Source organism: Benincasa hispida, chromosome 9 (genome assembly GCF_027475165.1).
Source record: "Benincasa hispida cultivar pf3 chromosome 9, pf3_genome.v1.1, whole genome shotgun sequence".
Lineage (NCBI taxonomy): Eukaryota > Viridiplantae > Streptophyta > Magnoliopsida > Cucurbitales > Cucurbitaceae > Benincasa > Benincasa hispida.
The window spans coordinates 69,973,999-69,994,504 of NC_143486.1; the positions used below are offsets into that span (position 1 = coordinate 69,973,999).

Below are 20,506 nucleotides of genomic sequence, written 5' to 3' on the forward strand. Positions count from 1 at the left end.
CTTTTCGTAACTCCGCCACATTTGTTTATTTTTATTACCACAAACAACAATTCAAACAACTATTTGATTATTTGGTTACCGCAAAGTTTTCTTGAAAATTACCACTGCATACCGTTTGCCCTGGTTCTTGAGTTCGACCCTGGGCTTACCAGGAAATTTAGTGGAATTTATGCTTGGATTCCGCTGAGAAAGCTTGTTGCTCAACGCATTTCCATCACTGCATCTCATTCCATAATTTCACCTCATAAAATAACGCACCACTCGTATTGAAGGAGATCCTTGAGCGGAAGTGAATCATCGAAATTCCATAAATTATTGAAAACTAAATTTACAGTAAACATACAAGACATGCATTCTAAATAAATTACAACATGCTTCATACAAGAAAAAGGTTCAAGATATATTACATTTCAAGACCTTTCCTCTTTGTCCCCTTAGATTTTTTGTCAGGATTTATCACGGCAGAGGCGGGTTTCCCAGGTACTGCGTTCACCTCCTCCCCTGGTTCTGCTTTCGAGCTTCCTCCTTGATCCTTAGTCGGGTAATAAGACTCTCCAAGGAGAACTTCTTGGTTTTATGCCTCAAAGTTTCTTAAATTCATTCCACAAAGGGGGCAGTTTATCAATAATAACGACAACTTGGAGTTTTTCGTCTAGAGGCATACCTTCAGTAATTATCTCGTTGGCTATCTTCTGGAGTTCATGGGACTGGGCCTCCACGATTCGTCATCCGTCATCTGGAACTTGAGATGATGGCTAACAACATATTTCTTCGATCCGACCTCCTCGGTGTCGTACTTCTTTTGCAGGGCATCTTAGACCTCCTTCGTTGTCTTCATTGTACTGTAGTAGTCATACAGATCATCAGTCAAACTAGAGGTGTTCATAGGTTGGGTTGGGTTGGGTTGAAAGACTTTTTAGACCTAACCCAATTGTTCAGGTTGTAATTTTTTTCAACCCAAATAACCCTTGTTAAAAAATGAACCCAACCCAATCCAACCATGAAATATTTGGGTTGGGTTGGTTCGGGTTAATTGGGTCATTTATTTAAAATTTTGTTCTAAAAAAAAGCAAAACGTAAATATGTAAAATCCTAATTTAATTATTTTCATATATTGAATTAAGATTAACAACTCAATTTCAATTTATATAGTGAAAATTTTCTTTCTATAATACAAGGAAACTACTTTTAAAAGTTGTTGAATAATAAATTATTCAAAAAATATTGGAATTAAATAAAATTAAAATCAATATATGTATAAATAATCGTGTTATAAGTAATAAAAAAATATATTTTAAAGTTAATAATAAATTTGGGTTGGTTCGGGTGTATTTGGGTTATATTAGGTGAACCCATGAACCAAACCAACCCATAAAATGTTTATTTATTTGAACCCAACCCAACCCAAACCGCGCTGGTTGGGTTGGGTTGATCGGTTTTTTCGGGTCATCGGGTTTTTTTAACACCCCTAAGTCAAATCATTTAAAATAAAGTTCTTATAGAGAAAGTCTTTATCCTCCTAGTCAGCAACTTATTTTATCTGTTGTTCAGTTGGTTTTTCTAAAGGGACGATCGACTTATCTCTGGTACAAGTTTTGACAACTTTCTTGACGGTGAGAAAGAACAACATCTTTGGCTTCCACCGTTTGAAGTTCGCTTCTTCAAACCAGAATGGACGGTTAAGGTCAGATGTCATAATGTCGTTGTTGTTAGTGAGAACATTAGAAATATGTTTTAAAATTGTTGGAAACGACAATACCCTTAGACGACGAACAGTACAACAACAAATGATCAGGTCACGACGGTCGAGCAAAAAATAAAACCTGCAAAACAGAAGCTCGTTATAGGCTGAGTCGCGGAGCTCGCTCTATTTAAGACATTTCACGACTCTGCCCAAGTGTGCAAGTAGGTCAGGCACACTGCCACATCGTCCCCATGATAAAATAGCCTAAAAAGAACCTGATAGGAAATATACCGTTACCAATCGTAACACACACCATTTTTGACTAACTACTCGAAAAACAAGAAGTGGAGTGGAAAAATAGGAGAGGAAAACTGAGAACTTTCAAAAGGAAGTGAAAAAGAGAATTGTGTTGATGAATTGCTGACGGCCACGCCTTTTATAGGCCTTTAGCATGGAACGGTTGAGTGAGAAAGAGGCGAACAACCTCAAAATGTGCGAGACGTCGGAAGACTCTCGCGGAGGACCAAGTTTCAAATATAGCAAAATATCATAGTCTATCAGTGATAGACATTTATAAACATCTATCAGTAAGATAACGTTGCTAGGTCGTAGGGGATGCAAGGAAATGTCGAGATCATCAGCTACCAAATTCATATCTCGAATGATAGGCCAAGGTGTAACAAACCTTATAATTCTTACATGCACATACTCTATTGCTTCTCAAAATAGCTTTAAAAAAATTGTTTTTGTTTTTTGAATTTGGCTAAGAATTTACCTATTGTACTTACAAATGGTGCAAATCATTGTAAGAAATGTGGATGAAATAAGCTTAATTTTCAAAAACAAAAACAAAATGACCACCAAACGGGGGCCTAAACAATTTCTCTCCCTACTCTTAGATGTAGCTAAATAACTATAGTAAACCACATATATCAGTGTATATGAGTGATAAATGATAGTAGTCTATCATTGTCTATAAGTGTCTATCATTGATAGGCAGCGACATTTTGTTATATTCTATATTTGAAAGTAGCCCTAAATAATAGTTGGTGACATGAAGAAGGTAAATTTTGTGCATGTAAAAATAACTTAATTTTATTCATCCTTATAGGCTAATTTTTCTCTTTCCCCTCGTCTCTCCCCTTTTGTTGTTTTTTCTTTTTTCTTTCTCAACCATGTATCAGTTTAGTATGTGAAAATAATATTACATTTTTTTTATTATACATGCATCTCACCGATAAGTGAAATAATGCAATATTTCAATATGTAATCATATTTGTCTGAACAGTTGAAACTCATTAATATCAATTATGTCTATTGAATTCGACATACACATACATTTGAAAAATTATGTCCCATCTAAAAAATTTACATTTTATTGGTATCAATTGTAGCTGTTACACTCAACAGACACCTATATTCAACGAGTTGTGTACTATCTAGAAAGGATAAAATATAATTTTATCAAAAGGGTAGGGGCAAGAAAGGAAACAAAAAATTCGTATATTGCCCCCATTTTTATTTATTATAGATCAGTAAATTTTTTAAGTATACGTACATGTTTGAATCACTATGAACTCTTACATATAAATAATGATATCGAATGAATTATTCTATATGTCCATTCTAAACTCTTAATTATGAATAGTTGACATATTCTGTTCTGTATTAGTTTCAAAAGTTCAAAAATTATTCACGAAAAATTAATTGTTTAGATGGAAATTTATGAGAAGTTGACCATTAAAACAATGATTCATGGGGTAGTGTAATTATTTAATTTAAATCTTTCTTAGAACCAATTTCATTGGTATTTTTACTAGATAGTTAGACGTGCAAATCTGACACTTGCTAATTTCCACATGAAATTTCTTGATGGGAAATGAAATGGGAGGTTGGTACGTCGTCCTCATCTCGTCTCAGTCTATGGACATATTTAACATGTGCCTTATAGGAAGAGACCTATTGTTTGATTCCCTTCGCACTCCACGTTGAACTTAAAAAACAACAACAATCAGAATATAAATAAAACCGTGTGACAACAAAACATGTTGAAGACCCCTGTTGCTTTACGATATTTGAATTTGTAGAATAATTATGCAGTTGCATGTCGAATCTACATTTTCATACGTTGTTTTGAATATTAGGCTATGGCATTACACAAAGACTTATGACCATTGCCTCACTTGCCTATAATGGAGATTATCTTGTGTAAAGTTTATTATATTATTCATTAACATGTCATACTTAATGTGTACATTTTTGTCGTATATATAGAATCCAATTATGGACATAAATGTTCAAGATATAAATTTATAGATAGTCATTGGTGACCATAGTCTATACAAACATACCTTAATCTATCAAGGACTTACAACATTGACGTGTATAAGTCGTAAAATTAGATCATCTGTTTGCATATTTCCAAACAAAAAAGGGAATTCTAAATTGGGTACTCCATATCATTTATTATATTAAGAACATTGAAGTAATAATTGTTAAACTATGTCTAACTTCACCATTTTTTGTTATAGTAGGTGGAGTGGGGATCAAACCTTGGCTCTAGCTTTGAGGTCGATGGTATAAGGCAAGTAGATCTCTTGAGCCCTTCATAAATAAAAGGATAGGTAGCAAGATGTATTGTTCAAACACACTTCTAAGATGAGATTGTAGGGTTATGCCAATCAAGGTATACTCATTTCAAACTGCACTTTTAAAAAGTGCATTTTTTTTCTATCGTATCACTTAACTTTTAAAACCTTGTATTGGTTGTTGTAATTTAATTACAATCTAATCAACTATTGGGGCTTTGCTTGCACTCCTCGTACAATCTATTAAGATTTTATTGACTTATAAATAAATTCATTTTGGCAAATTTGACCATTAATAAAAACTAGATTAAATTAGTCACATGGTCCAATGACTTGGGCTTAGTTTTGACGTGATTTCGCCAGTCTATACTAATTTTTAGTTACTCCAATTCTTAATATAATTTATCAATATAGTTTCAACATAACAGTAATTTGTAACCATGTTACGAAAAACGAACTTAGCTCGATGACGATCAACATGTACTACTTCCTTTAAAGTCAAAAGCTTGATCCCCATCAAAAAATTGCGATACTAACCAAACATTACAACTATTTAGTCGAAGTCATATTTTTTTTTTTTTGAAAATCTAGGGGAGAAAGATCGGGAATTAAACATGAAACTCTCAAACCTCGTATCACATGTGTGCGGAAGACTACGTTCACGATTAGTTTTCGTACTGTGTCCATTTAGCTTATAGATGTTTCACAATGGTTGATCAAACCACAATGATTATATCAAAATAATGTACCGTAACCAATTTGAATTCAAGTTATAACCACAATATTATCAAATTTCATATAATTTACATTATCGACTGAGAAATATATGGTTCAAATATCTCAACCTTTATTATATTACAAAGAAACCACAAAGTTAAAATGAAAGTAAATTACAATGTTAAAATTAATCCATGCACATATTACGAATATATATTTTAATTTTTGAAGTTTAACTATAAAAGATAGAGATATTATGTGATGAAAGATTGAAATTTCGATCTCTTGAATCGGAGTACATGTCGGTACCACCGAGTTAAGTTTATTTTGATTATAAAATTAACAGCTAAATCACTAGAGTTACAATTGTCGCTTAAGCCAAAAGTTAACAGAAAGATAAAGATTAAAAGTAAAAAAAACACACACAAAAAAAAAACAATTTATTCAACAATTAATTAGGGCTAACTAAACTAGTCAAACTACTAAACGTGACTGGGCCGTCCGTCCACCGGATCAGCAAAAGCACCGCTTGTCACGTTAACCTTTCCCTTCGGCCTTCTGTAATATTATTTTGACCACGTCACTTTGTACTGTTCTTTCAAAAGTCTTAAAACTCCAACACGCGCGGACTTAAGCGCGTATCAAACACTCTTCCCGTCAGAGTTCAATCGAACCAAAGTCATCCACGTGGCAGAACAAATAGCGAGTGTAAATATCTCAACTACTTTCAGCGATTGGAATTTCGGTTTCTTTTATGGCGCCTCCGAAATCAAATCTCCGTGGTATTTTCGAAATATGTTTGAAAAACAAGGGTAAACTAGTTTTCCTTTAGAGGAAATAGCTTTATTTGTTACATTTTTGCGTTAAACGGAAACCTTTTTTATTTTTTGAAAAAAAGGTTAAACGGGAATTTCACTGAAGTCGTGTCTTATTAGAACCCTCGAATGGGTTATGCATCTCAGCCGTCCAATTTTGGAGGATGAATCTTGCCCGTTGATACTCGCCATGTTGGCCGGCGAAATTGCGAGCTGCATTTAATAATCGAGGGAGCGGAAGCAGGAGAGCGAGATTGCCACCATAACATTCCGATCAAACGGTTCATATCATGACACGTGGCGAGCCAGAGCGCTTCAATTTTCTTTTTCTTTTCTTTTTTTCCCAGATTTATGAGCCTTATTTTTCTTTTTGTTATTTTCGATATCTAAACCCTTGCTTGGGGAGCCAAAACAAACCCTAGCTCCGTCCGTTTCTCACGGTGAAAAATAAAAAAATTAGGGCAAAAATTCAAAAATTGCCAAAAATTAATTGGGGAAATTGTGGAATCTATTAGGGTTTCGAATGAGATATCTCGGATTCAAGCCCTAATTTTACCTTTCGGGTTTATGATCGACACCATTTGTAGACGAAGGGATTTTTATTCGCGGTTCAATCAGTCGAGGTAGGTATATGATTTTTCATTGTCTTTTAATTTTTTTTTTCATGAGTTTTTGTTCATCCGAATCCATCCGAGATTACTATGAAATGGATAATTGGATTTGATCACTTTGCGCGTCCGTTTGACGAGAATTTTCGTTTTTTCCATTTTTGGCATGGTTTCGGTGACACAGATCTGAGAAATGTTTATATGCATGTACAATGATGGAACATGAAAATTGGGGGTTTCTGGATTGGGAGTTTTCGTTTGGGGAAGTCGATGGAAAATAGCTTAGAAAACTCACATGGTACTGATATACCGAAGAAATCGAGATCTTTGGATCTCAAGAGTTTGTACGAATCAAAGGTGTCTAAAGAGGTTCAGAATAAGAGGTTAAAGAGAAAGGCCCGGGCAGAGGATGGTGATGGGCAGAGGAACGAGAAGAGAAATAGGAAGAAAGTGTCCCTCAGTAATTTCAGTAGTATTTATAGTAGGAGCAGGAAGAGTTTGGATGAAGTGTATGATGCTGGGCTAGATTCAAATGGGCATGATTCAAAGAAGGCCTTAAAGTCAGAGTCAAGAGAGAAGTTAAATAGCAGTAGTGAGTTCAACAAAGTTCCACTTATTTTAAATGAAAATGTTATGCAAATTCCTAAGCGTAAGAGGGGTGGTTTTGTTAGGAGAAAGAAATCTCTTGATGGTCAGATTTTGAAACCGTCCGAGCAATTGGATGGTAAAGCTGGTACAGTGGATCCGATTGCTAAATCTAGTGTCAAAGATTCAAGTGATCAGGTGGAATGCTGTAAGACTAATAGAAAGCCTGCGTTCAAAGATTTAAGGGAGAAAGAGCAAAAGGAGTTGAGCTCAACTCAGCATTTGAAGAAGTTAGATGGGCAGGCTGATCAGTTGACTAGAGAGAATGAATTAAATCCCACTTTGCTTTTGAAGGAGGAAGGTGAGCGTATTGATCATTCGGTTGTAAAGCCTGTAAGTCAGTCATCCACAAAATCACAAAGGAATGCCAGGAAAAGAAAGATTTCTGCATCTGGGAGCAAAAGTAATTCAAAGGAGGGTGAGGCATCTATATCACATTCTACTAAGCGACGTGATGGCTACCCGGAAGACGATGAAGAAAATCTTGAGGAGAATGCTGCGAGAATGTTATCATCAAGATTTGATCCAAATTGCACTGGGTTTTCATCAAACACAAAGGGTTCTTTGCCGCCAACAAATGGGTTATCCTTCTTGTTGTCTTCTGGCCATGATGTTGTTAGTCGTGGTCTTAAGCCTGGTTTGGAATCTGCATCAGTTGATGCTGCCGGAAGAGTATTGAGGCCTAGGAAGCAAAGGAAAGAAAAGAAAAGTTCACGGAAAAGACGCCACTTTTATGAAATTTTATTTGGGGATTTGGATGCAGCTTGGGTATTGAACAGGAGGATCAAAGTCTTTTGGCCTTTGGACCAAATCTGGTACTATGGGCTCGTGAATGACTATGATAAAGAGAGGAAGCTTCATCATGTCAAATACGATGACCGTGATGAAGAATGGATTGATCTTCAAAATGAAAGGTTCAAACTGTTGCTGCTTCCTAGTGAAGTTCCTGGTAGGGAAGAACGTAGGAAGTCAGCAGCGGGAAATAATCCTGCTAATGAGAAAGGGATATCAAGATCCAGGAAAGGAAAAGAAACTGATGCTGCGATTTTGGAAGATGATTGCAATACTGGTAGCTATATGGATTCCGAGCCAATCATCTCTTGGTTGGCTCGATCTACTCAACGTAATAAATCATCTCCCTCTCATAGTTCAAAAAGGCAGAAAACTTCCAGCTTATCTTCAAAATCGGGGTCGCAGGCAAATGAAAAGCCAGCAAATTTACTTGTTAAATCTTCAGAATTGCCAGAAAGATTAGGAGATGTGGACGGGTTAGTGAAGTCTGCTTCAGAAACTACCACTTGTTCTATGACACGTAAACGTCCTATTGTATATTTTAGAAAAAGGTTCCGCAACATAGGCACTGAAATGACCCATAAGCGTGAGACAGATTTTGCCTCTAGAAGAATACATGCTTCTCTTGCTTCATCTTTTTCTAATGTTGGTAAAATTGATGATGTGGAAGAACCAGATGTTTCTCCCAGAAGGTCAGAAGCACATAGGTTGCTATGGTGTGTTGATGATTCTGGGTTATTACAGTTGGCTATTCCTTTGATGGAAGTGGGGCAGTTCAGGTTTGAGCTAAGCATTCCAGAATATTCATTCTTGAATGTCATTTCTAGTGCAGAGACATTTTGGTTATTCCATTTGGCAATGCTCATCCAACATGGTACATTGACCTTAATATGGCCAAAGGTTCAATTAGAGATGTTATTTGTAGATAATGTGGTTGGGTTGAGATTTCTCCTGTTCGAAGGTTGCTTGATGCAGGCAGTGACTTTCATTTTTCTGGTCCTGAAAATGTTTCAGTCACCCGGTAAACAGGGAAGGTATGCTGATTTTCAATTTCCTGTCACCTCTATCAGGTTCAAATTCTCGTGCCTTCAGGATATTGGAAAGCAGCTTGTGTTTGCTTTCTATAACTTCTCAGAAATAAAAAACTCCAAGTGGGTTCACCTAGACTGCCAGCTGAAGAAGTATTGCTTACTCGCTAAGCAGCTTCCATTGACTGAATGCACCTACGATAATATCAAAAGGTTTCAAAATAGCAAAAGTCAGTTCCATACACCTCCATATTGTGGCCGGTCTTCCTCTGTAAAGGTAGTTGTTTAATCTATATTCTTTCTTTCTTTCTTCTTCTTTTGTTTTGGTTATGCTATTGACTATATTGTTGTTCAAGCATCTTACAAGAATTTCTAATGTAATTTTGCTCTCTCTATTCTTGTTTTGGATGATTTTTCAATCGTTTCAACTTGTAGTAACTCCTCCAATGCTTGTTCTATAATCAGGGCACACGGAAGATTAGTAGTCTTGGTATCAACCTCAAAGGAGCTCCATGCGTGAACAATGGTCACTCCAACTTGTGTTCCAATGAAATGAAAAGAAACTTTCCTGCTTTTGCTCTTTCTTTTACTGCTGCACCTACCTTTTTCCTGAGTTTGCATCTCAAGCTGCTTATGGAACAGTGTGTGGCTCATTTAAGTTTGCAACATCAAGATTCAGTAGAGCATCCAGAAAATTATGGTAGATTGACTGTGGACGAGATGTCTATGGATGACTGTGCTAATAGTCTTAGTACCTCATCAAAGGCATCTGATAGATGGAATTCCTGTGCTCAGTCAGATTTAGGGACTGGTCTCTCCGATTGTGAGGATGGAGATGGGGTACAGTCCTCTCAGTATAAAAGAAGTAGTCTTGTTGCTGCAACTTGTGCAGGGTCTCAGGATTCAGACAAGGCTAGAAATGATGTCAAGAAGCGGATGCGACCATTGGGAAAGAACAAATCAGAGAAAGCAATGCCTTTACCTAATGTGGCAAGATCTGAAAATGATTCATTTTTGAATGACCTTAGTGTTGAGATTCCATCATTTCAGCCTGTGGATGGGGAGTTGCATGGCGCTCAGCAGTCCATTGATATAGGATGGAATGTGAATGTTGGCATCATTCCCAGCCCTAACCCAACAGCACCAAGGAGCACTTGGCATCGAAATAAGAATAACTCAACATCATTTGGATTGGCCTCACATGGATGGTCAGATGGAAAGGGTTTTCTTATCAACGGTTTGGGAAATAGGACCAAGAAACCCCGAACGCAGGTGTCTTACTCGTTGCCTTTTGGAGGTTTTGATTATAGCTCAAAGAACAGAAACTCTCTCCCTAAAGCAATTCCTTACAAGCGAATTAGAAGGGCAAGTGAGAAGAGGTCGGATGTGGGTAGAGGATCACAAAGGAACTTAGAACTATTATCATGTGATGCAAATGTGTTAATTACACTTGGTGATAGAGGTTGGAGGGAATGTGGGGCAAGGGTGATATTGGAGGTATTTGATCATAATGAGTGGAAGCTTGCTGTGAAACTCTCAGGAATTACCAAATACTCTTACAAGGCTCATCAATTTTTGCAACCTGGATCTACAAATCGATACACACATGCTATGATGTGGAAAGGAGAAAAGGATTGGATCTTGGAGTTTCCAGATAGGAGTCAGTGGGCAATCTTCAAGGAGTTGCATGAGGAGTGTTACAATCGAAACATTAGAGCAGCTTCTGTTAAGAATATTCCAATTCCTGGTGTTTGCTTGTTAGAAGAAAACGATGAACATGTAGCAGAAATTGCATTTGTGCGGAATCCTTCTAAGTACTTCCGGCAGGTAGAAACAGATGTGGAAATGGCTTTGAATCCAACCCGCGTCTTGTATGATATGGATAGTGATGATGAGCAGTGGATCAAGGATATTCAAACTTCTTCAGAAGTTGGCAGTAGTAGTGGCTTGGGAGAGGTTCCAAGTGAGGTGTTTGAGAAGACGGTGGATGCATTTGAGAAGGCTGCATACTCTCAGCAACGTGATGAGTTCACAGATGATGAGATAGCAGAGGTGATGAATGAACCTATGGTTTCAGGTTTGACAAAGGCCATCTTTGAGTATTGGCAGCAGAAAAGGAGACGGAAGGGAATGCCTTTAATTCGACATCTTCAGGTAGCTGTTTGGTCTTTAAACTCCTGAACATTATGAGTTTGCCTTCCTTCCTCCTGCCACTGCTTTGATAGAAATAATAATTATAATTATAATAAAAAGAAATCGATAACAATTACCGACTCCTAGTGAGATTGAAATATGAGAAAAAGGCAGACTGATATTCCCGCATTTATTTCATATAAATCATTCCCTAGCCTTTGTTGACCTCCTGTTTGTTATATCAACGTTATTTTCTTATTTTGTGCACTAGATTACTTGTTTATATATATATTTTAAAATTGACAATACAAAAATGCATCTTGTGCTTTTTCCAGCCTCCTCTTTGGGAAACCTACCAACAGCAATTAAAAGATTGGGAGTCTACGGTTAACAAAAACAGCACCAATATCTGCAATGGATATCATGAGAAGGCTGCATCAGTTGAGAAACCACCCATGTTTGCGTTCTGTTTGAAACCCCGAGGCCTGGAAGTCTTCAATAAAGGCTCTAAGCAAAGGTCGCACAGGAAGTTTTCGGTGGCTGCTCATAGCAATTCCATGGCTTATGATCAGGATGGATTGCATGGTTTTGGTAAATTCTATTGTCCATTTTTACCCGATTCATCTGATTATTTTTGTTTATCTCGAACGATTTTACGTTGAACTTCTTTTGTAGTTATCGATTCTCTTGACTTGGCTTTACAATTTGAGTTGGTTTGTTGTATCAGGTAGAAGATTGAATGGGTTTGCCCTTGGGGATGATAAGATGGCCTATATAGGCCATAACTATGAGTTTTCGGAAGATTCTCCTTTGATTCACACGTCATCCAGCTTATTTTCTCCACGACTTGAAGGCGGCATTTTGAGTAATGACGGTTTGGAGAGAAATTTTCTACCTAAACTTCACAAGAGCAAGTCCAGAAAGTATGGGGCGTGGTCTTCTCCATATGACTCGGGGATGGCTTCTTCTTTCAATCAGAGAATGATTGGAAAGAGAGACGGGTTAAATAGGTGGAACAATGGTTATTCTGAGTGGTCAAGCCTGCGACGATATCCATTTGATGGATCTCAAAGGCAGATCCTCGAACAATTGGAAGGTTCCGATCTCGACGAGTTCAGGCTCCGCGATGCATCTGGTGCTGCTCAGCATGCACGCAATATGGCTAAGCTCAAGAGAGAAAAGGCCAGGCGATTGCTATACAGAGCGGACCTTGCAATTCACAAGGCAGTAGTTGCTATCATGACTGCTGAAGCAATGAAAGCTGCTTCCGAGGATGACTCCAATGGTGATGGATAGAAATGTGAAGAAAATACGAAACCTGATGATCACTTCCTCCGATTGCTCGAGCTCACTGATTTACGCCCACATGGCAAGCGGATTAGGTTCGACGATTTTGTTAGTGCCGGGTTTTGTCTACTCTTTCGTCAATGGTACAGCCCCTTTTTTCGATAATGTGCAGATTTAATAGCAAACTTCTGACACGACAACGCGAGCCGTACGGGATGGGCATTTGTTGCTACAGCTTCCCAGATCCACAAGGAAAGTTTTATTTTTAGGCCAGCATGATTGAGAGGAGTCCTCTCATTTCAGTGCAAAACATTGTACTGAATCAGGTTTTTAGGGGGGTGTATGGAATTTTTTAGAGTTCCCCATATTTGTACAGTTTTCCCCCATCTCACCCTGTTATTTTCTTTCACTTTGCCCCCTAAAAGCTTCCCCATTTCTCTTCTTAACCTTCAGTTTCTAAAGTGTTCCCATCCATCAAATGAGCATCTAGCTTAAATAATACATCATCTCTTCAATGCCATTGCATATTTCTCTGTAAATACAAACTCTACTGTTTATGCTATTGCTACTCTGATGATGCCTCTCAGAGATTTTTTTTTTCTCACAAATTATTATTATTATTGTTCGAGTTCAATAGACAATTGTTGATTGTAAATTATTGATTGGCATTACAAGCTTCTCAAGTAATATCTTGAATTGCAACTTGTTTGTCTCAGGTGACATCTTGAGTTTTTCGCAAGTTGTTTAATTAAATAATTATTTTGTGTTTGGTCTTCTGTTTTAAAAAAAATAAAAATTAACTGTCTTGGTTCTTGGGATCCGTTTTTTTAATTTTTGCCTGAATTTTTTTACCGTTTATTTTCTCCAAAAGTAGGTTAAGTTTTCTAATGTATTTTGAACAAGTTGTATAATTGTGTTTGTTTGTTCTTTTGAGGTTAGATGAGTTTGTTAAAAATGATAAAATATTCCCTATTCTAGCTTTAAAGAATACCCATGAACTTTGAAGTGTCATGTTCCTGTTTTTCCTTGAATTTCAAAATTGGTTAAAAAAATCATTTGGAGACCTTTTTTTCTATTAAAATGAGATAAAAATCAATGCAGTAACTAATGTATACTGTATAGAATTTGAAGACATGCGTGTATAAAATTGATTACTAATGATTTTAACGAAAATTTTCAATAAATAGTCGTAACTATTTTATCATAGTACCAAATCATCTTCTCCGTTCAAAACTTGCAATATATATATTATACATATACCGAGTTTTGATTTCCACATTTACCTTCGATCACAATTATCTTCATTGTTTATTTCCTTTATTATTTCCAATGTATATTTTTAAGGTCGGACAGATGGATGACCCAAAAATTAGACAAAAAATGCGAAATGTCTCCGTTTTTTTAAAACTAATGTCGAATGATTCTTTGATGACATTAAATTGGAGTGAAACCACCAAAATATACTCGCGCACATCCGGAAAAAATAATCTAGCTCTCGCTCGCTCTCGCATGTTGAGAAAACCCATTTTTCTTTACCTTCTCGCTGGTCTCACTCTTGTCGATGTCTCGCTCTCGCCGATCTCGCTCTTGTTGGTCGCGCTCTTCCATTCTTTACGGTTTCGCTCTTCCTTTCATCACACTTGGTGCTTGACATCAACAATCACTCTCTTCGAAACTGTTCGTGTGTGTCGGAGAAGAAGAAGATGCAATCGAGAAGAAGTCGGAGAAGAAGAAGATGTAGAAGAAATCGGGAGAAAGGAAGAGGAAAAAAAAAAGAAAAAAAAAAGGAAAAAGAATATGGAGAAGAAAACAAGAGCAATGTTGTAATTTCAGGTGATCATAACATCATCAAAGGGTCATTTGACATTTTTTTTTCAAATTTAGTTCATTCGGCATTTTGAGTTTTTAAAATAGATCTTTTAGGCAATTATCTCTATATTTTAAACCTACAGTCTTCATTATCAACAACAAATTTTCATTTCCAACAATTTCCATGAAACACTGTCTCACATACATTCATATCCCGTGTCCCACACTTTCAATTCATATCGCCATATGGTACGCCACGTAAATATGACAATATAACATTTGGAATGGAGGAATTTGAATTTGAGTTTAGGAGGAATTTGAACTAATAACTTTATAATATATGCCTATGCTAGTTACAAACTTTAACCTTTGATTAATGAAAATTTAAATTTAAATTCTCGAAAAGGAGGGTATACGCTTGTAAATATTTTATTCCAGAGGGATAATTATGTAGATAGCAATATGCAACAATAAGCCCAAAACTTCCCAGCCAGCCGTTAATAACGGCCTCTTTCTCCGCTCCGCCTTCCCGCCATTGAAGCCCCAACCTACTTTCTCGTATACATGTCTGAACCTATTCCCTTCACACCTTTGTCCCTGCTATTCTTTGCGATTTCGCTCGTTTCTCTGTTCTTGTTACTCTCTTTCGCATTTGCGATCTTCCCCTGGTTCCTTTTGCGGTCCTCTCCATGCCATTTCGTTCTTAATTTGCATTCTCGATCAGGTATGTTCTCACCATCGCGTTTTGTATTTGTTTCGTTTCAGGAAATCGAGGACTTAATTGGAAAGGAGAAGCGAAATTTTGTATAATGAATCGTTTGAGCCGTTTGGAGGATCTTTTGTTCTGATTGTTTTAGAAATGTAGAATTTGTTTTCCTCCTATTTGGAAAGATTCAGATCGATTTGATTGCTATTCAATTTGTGATTTATCGGAAGTTACATTCTTACCTTTTAATTTTTTTTATTAAGAAGATTCGAAGTTTGTAACATGGCAAGTCGCATCAAGGAAGAGGAGAAAATTGAAAGGACCATACGTAATCTTTTGAAACTTCCAGGGAACCGAAGATGTATTAACTGCAATAGTCTGGTATGGTAACTGGTAACTTGGTATAGTGGCTAGGCCGTATTAAGGATTGTTATTGGTGAATGTAATTTAAAGCAGAGAAACTACAGGGTTGTTAATTAATGGGAGGAACGCCAAAGTTTGGTGTACCAGGAAACTGTCCCCAAACTTGAGCTAAATAGTTGATCAAATTAATTCATTTGAATAATATGTGTCAGAGTTCCATGTACAATTAGATTTCAATTCGATTTATAATGTTAATCTTAGTGTATATATATAGAGGACAAGCAATAAGTAGCGCTGTGCAGACAGTTCAGTCAAACCTAATGCCAGTATTTCGCCATGCTCTTGTTACATAATTACTTTGGAGTCAGTAGTCAATCCTATGAGTGCAATATTGATAGCAATGCGTATGCTATTAATTACCCCAATTCTGTAGCAAACTGTTAATTTATTGAGAGCATATGCAACCTGAGTTAATTGGGACACTGATATGTGGTTCTATACAATCGATAACTGTCACTTGAGTTTATTTAACATGAGCTGGTTATCGATACTCAATTGACACAGACATTTGATTACATTCATAATCCTTCCTTCTGTCCATAATTATAAATTTTATCAATGACATTATATTTTACTTTTACATATATCTTCTTCAACAGGGACCGCAATACGTCTGTACAACATTCTTGACATTTGTATGTACAAACTGTAGTGGAGTACAGTAAGTATTGAAATGACGGTTTAATTATCTGTATATGTGAAAATTCTCGGTTCCATATCTCTTTCTTTTATTATTTTTTTATTTTATAACCAATGTGTATAAATTGAATTTGGAAAGATACTTTGCAATTGCTTATCTTGGTTCAATTTCATGACTCTCCAGTCGTGAGTTCACTCACCGAGTAAAGTCAGTGTCAATGGCAAAATTCACGGCAGAAGAGGTGGCTGCTCTTCAAACTGCGGGAAATGAGGTCAGATGCAGTTGCCTTGATGTTCACTTGTTCTTTCTTATCTATTATTAACATCCCTTATGCCGCTAACTTTAAGCTGTCATTATATAGAGAGCACGGGAGATATATCTGAAAACATGGGATCCTCAGCGACATTCTTATCCAGAAAACAGGTTATCGAGTTCATTATATATTTATACATGCTGTAATTGGCATATAATTTCCTCTAATTCCTATATTTTCTAGCAGCAATCTCCATCGGCTTCGGGATTTCATCAAGCATGTTTATGTTGATCGGAAATACTCTGGTGAGAAAAGTGGTGATGAGCTCCCGAGGTTGAGACTTGTAAGCTCTCTTCTAACGTGTTTACTCATTTTGGTTAACATTCATTTTGCTTGTTGCTATGCTCGGCATTCACGAATTTGAATTACTTTAATTTCCTTTAAGCTCAATGATAGAGGAAATCTTTTCATGTGTATGCAATCCTCTTCCCTGCAAATTTTTAATATATCTTTCATCTCTTGTTTATTTTGCACTTTCATCTTGACATTTTGAATTTTAGGAAAGTTCTCTTCGCTATAAGCATTTTTGGATTTAAACCAACACTGACGAATAATTCTGTATACTGGAGACTCTTAGTAAAATTGGTTCCATATGTTGACAGAATGTTTCATATAATACAGACTGACAAGGACTCATCCCAAGAAAGGAGAAAGGTTACTCCATATTATGGTGGATTACAGAACCTGCAAATTGAAATGCCAAGATCTAGTTCAAAGAGGGAACACAGGAGTCCAATTTTTTACTATGATGAGAGAAGCAGTCCTCGGTATTCAAAAGAAAACTCCAGATATGGAGGCTATAGGAGAAGCCTTACACGCATTGAGGTTGTAGATGACAGAATTAAAGATGACAGACCTGGAATTCGTAGGCTCCCAAATGGAGATTCCAAGGCAGTTATCCAGTTTAGTCGCAGTCAAGAAAATTTAGAGAAGTCTTCTTTTGCAGTTGAATTTAATAATAAAGTTACAATCGGAAAAAATGAACCTACTCGAAGAGTTGAGGAGGATGTAAGAACCAATAAAGGAATAGACGCTGGTGGCTCTGATCAGGTTTGTAGCTGATAAAGTTGCTGGATGTTTGAGTGTTCTTGTTCATTCTGATTAGGGGTATCATTAGTTCTGTGATGTCAATTTTGCAGTATTTTGAGCAAAATACTTGGCATACTATAAGCTGTGTACTGAGTTTCTGCATGCAATTTTTTCTTAAGATTAAGTTTAAGATTAGCTGTTCTCCTTGTACATAATAAACCATGCTTAAGATTCTAGATTTGATCTTTCAATTGATTGGGTTTGTAATTTCTTTACACAGAAACTAGACCTTTTAGTATTAGCTTGTACTTCAATTTTAAAATTGACTTCTTCCATTATGCTGCATCCTCTTCCATTATGCTGCATCCTCCCATTACCAGAATGTTGTTCGTGTTAATCCCGTGGTGGACAACTAAATTGAGAGAGCCTTCAACACAGACCCAACAGATGCCTTCATCTAACAATGACAAATGGAACGCCTTTGAGCCATCTTCAACGAAAAGCACATCAACAGCCCCCAATGCAAATACTCTGGAAGCTTTGCTTCTTGAATTATCAGTACCATCAACTGGAGCTGATAATAATCCAAATGATGGACCTGGAAATGCCCATACTCCAGCAACCGTTTCTGGAAGTACTCTTACACCAGATTTCACTATGGGGCAGACAGCACTACCAATCAGCGTTGAAGCTTCTGTAGCTGGGTCTAATGAAAGTGTAGTGTTGCAATCTTCTAATGCAAGCCCTCCGCAACTCACATCCAATAATGGTGGTGATATTGCACTAAAAGTCCTTAATGGACTACAGCTTCCAAGCACGCAGCAAAAACAGACTTTTGATTATCCTTCTGCAGATACTGGTTTGAATTCACAACTGATGACTCCAGCTGCTGTTCCAAATTTTGAAGTGAGTTGCTTGATGTGAGTTTCCAATCTGAAGAAATTAAGCTCAAGTCTGCCTTAAATTTTCTTAACATATTGCTGCCTTTGCGGCTCAATCTATTTGCTGCAGTGGACTTCTTCATCGGAATCAAATGCTCAAGGATATTCAAGTGTTTCAACTGACAAGATAGTTGCTCCTGATTCAAAACCAGCTCAGGGTACCACCAATGGAGTTGGATCCCAACCTCCATCTTCAGAAAAGAGCTCTTCTTGTGGAAGAAAGGAACTTCCTCTGGTAATGATTTTAAATATGTTTCATTCATTACTGATGCTTTTCTGTAACAATACATACTTCTGTTTGCAGGACCTTTTTACTGTTAACTACCCTCAAGTTCGCACCTCACATCCAGGTTGGCAGACTGGAACTCAACATGTCATGGGTCAAAACTTGCAGTATTATCCTACCCCAGTGGTATATAAGACAAAGTGATGGTGTTTGTGTGTCGTGTTTTTTTTGTCTTCTTTTCTCTTCCAAAATACTTAGTAGATAGTTAATCTATCATCTGTGTTTGCAGGCTGCAAGACCAACAAACCCATTTGATCTCGATGATGAAAAGAGTAGATTTTACTCACACGTATGAACAATAATCAGACATTTAATGATTTTTCTCTTTCCCTTTCATCCACTAGTAGCCTTTTTGCATCTGACTTCTTTGCTCGATCCTCCGGTCCTTCAACTTGTATCAGACAAATTTAGCAAATATCTCTCACTTAGATGGGAATTTAGTTCTGGATTGGAATGAAGCAAGCTTTTGTCCATATGTGTACTTGTGTTTAGCATTCATGTACAAATCGTAGGGTTCATTCTGAAAAATACTTAGGTGCATCTACGACAATACCCATCTTTGTGCATCTCACCAAATTGTCCAATCATAATTTTTTATGTGATAAATTTTTCTTTTTTGAAATATTTTAATTCTTTTTTATGTGTGTAATAAGGATGAGATGCATAAACATATGTGCCACTTGGGATGCATAGTAATGGTAATATTACTGGGATAATATTCAAGGCTTTGGTTTATTGGCTATCCTAATTATAGACAACATAAACTCACCGAGTGTCTTCCATTGTTTTCCACCATTCGGTTATCGCTACTTTAAGATGTGAAACATTGGATACATTGCAATGCTATGGTTTTCCCCATTCCACAGCTTACATGCATAATTAGAGTTGAGTCATTTGTTGTTATTTAATCTGTGATGTTATTTCCTTTTACTCCATCTTGCAGAGTGCTCCCACTAGCATGCCCGCTCTTAGTGGCTCAACGCAGAGATATGGCTACCAACACGAAGCCCAATATTCAGGTAAGATTCTTCATTCTATTGAAACTCACCATCTCCTTCATCTGCTGTACTTTCAGTCACCATTAAATCTTTCAGAGGCTCATTTTCCTTTAAATAAGTCTCAGGTACATACTTGGGGCAACAGGTCTACGGGAGTATTCCGTCTTTGAGGTAAGTTACTGAGTTCATGTCAATCTTACATTACATTACGATTACTTTTCTCTTCTGCCATGTTAATTTCTATTCAGCTTTGCGACCAATATTTTTCTAGTTGGAAACATCTCTCTTGATTAAGGAATTTGGCCTTCCCAAAGATCCTTTTGGATGGAAATGAGCTTCAACGTTTAACTTTTGAGTGTCATCTTTATATTTCTATTTACCTCACGTCCTTAAATATAATGGGTTCACATACAATACCTATTAGTTATTCTAGTTGTTTGCTCCTTTATAATCTTAACTTGGTCTATATCAAGAATTTCGTGTTGCCTTTTTTGTTTCTTTACTCTCATTTCTTAGATCACTCAATTGATATATCGTTTTAATATAGATCCTTGTCATTTTCAAATATTGATGATACAATTATGAATATAAAGTAGTATATTGAAAATTTTCATATTATTATAGTAGTAAAAATTCTTATCTCCAATCAAATACATATATCACATAAACATTTTATTAGTATATTGTCAAAGTCTTATTTTAAACAAAAATATAACTCTAAAATATATTTACTCTTTAAGATGATTACAACCATAGGAGTTGAGGGATTCAAACTTCGATCTCTCAAGGAGTAAACACATTTTTACAACATCGAAACCACGTTAAAAAAAAAAAAAACATAATAATTATTTTTGTCTTTGCAGACCTCAGGGAGTAGGAGGAACCTCCTTCCCAAGTGCTTTTGGCTCCTTCAATAACACACCTCAGCAGCCGAGTAGCAGATATCCAGCACCTAACACAAATCCAATTGCTCCATCGTTTCGCAATAATCCATTTGGATAGACTTAACAAAGCTTCAATTCGCTGTACGTATGTCTCAATATCAGGTCATTTTCTTCCTGACT

The 20,506-nt window shown here is 36.6% G+C and overlaps 2 protein-coding genes across 4 annotated transcripts; both read left to right on the forward strand.

The window, feature by feature from the left end:
• Positions 1 to 5,914: 5,914 nt before the first annotated feature.
• On the forward strand, positions 5,915 to 12,817 carry LOC120086788 (Enhancer of polycomb-like transcription factor protein). 3 transcript variants are annotated; one of them, XM_039043581.2, is made up of 5 exons: positions 5,915 to 6,427; positions 6,597 to 9,154; positions 9,343 to 11,031; positions 11,346 to 11,601; positions 11,738 to 12,817. In XM_039043581.2, the coding sequence occupies exons 2-5, from the start codon at positions 6,635 to 6,637 to the stop codon at positions 12,304 to 12,306; spliced, it is 5,034 nt and encodes a 1,677-aa protein (XP_038899509.1). In that variant the 5' UTR covers positions 5,915 to 6,427; positions 6,597 to 6,634; the 3' UTR covers positions 12,307 to 12,817. The 3 variants fall into 3 exon arrangements, with proteins under 3 accessions (XP_038899509.1, XP_038899511.1, XP_038899510.1); XM_039043583.2 differs by having other exon boundaries at positions 6,158 to 6,431; XM_039043582.2 differs by having other exon boundaries at positions 6,164 to 9,154.
• A 1,771-nt stretch (positions 12,818 to 14,588) lies between these two features.
• LOC120086630 (uncharacterized) lies at positions 14,589 to 20,500 on the forward strand. Its single transcript, XM_039043368.2, is given in 15 exon segments — positions 14,589 to 14,830; positions 15,079 to 15,193; positions 15,835 to 15,896; positions 16,059 to 16,146; positions 16,237 to 16,298; positions 16,375 to 16,471; positions 16,810 to 17,238; positions 17,598 to 17,638; positions 17,640 to 18,123; positions 18,229 to 18,393; positions 18,463 to 18,570; positions 18,674 to 18,733; positions 19,388 to 19,463; positions 19,568 to 19,613; positions 20,306 to 20,500. Coding segments are annotated over 14 exon segments (1,956 nt in total). The 5' UTR covers positions 14,589 to 14,830; positions 15,079 to 15,094; the 3' UTR covers positions 20,445 to 20,500.
• The last annotated feature ends 6 nt before the right edge of the window (positions 20,501 to 20,506 follow it).

Bases quoted from the DNA above. Each gene is read 5' to 3' on its own strand.
- LOC120086788 (XM_039043581.2), top strand. From the start codon at position 6,635: ATGAAAATTGGGGGTTTCTGGATTGGGAGTTTTCGTTTGGGGAAGTCG. The intron at 9,155-9,342 runs GTAGTTGTTTAA...TTCTATAATCAG, and splicing joins GCCGGTCTTCCTCTGTAAAG to GGCACACGGAAGATTAGTAG. The intron at 11,602-11,737 runs GTAAATTCTATT...TTGTTGTATCAG, and splicing joins GGATGGATTGCATGGTTTTG to GTAGAAGATTGAATGGGTTT.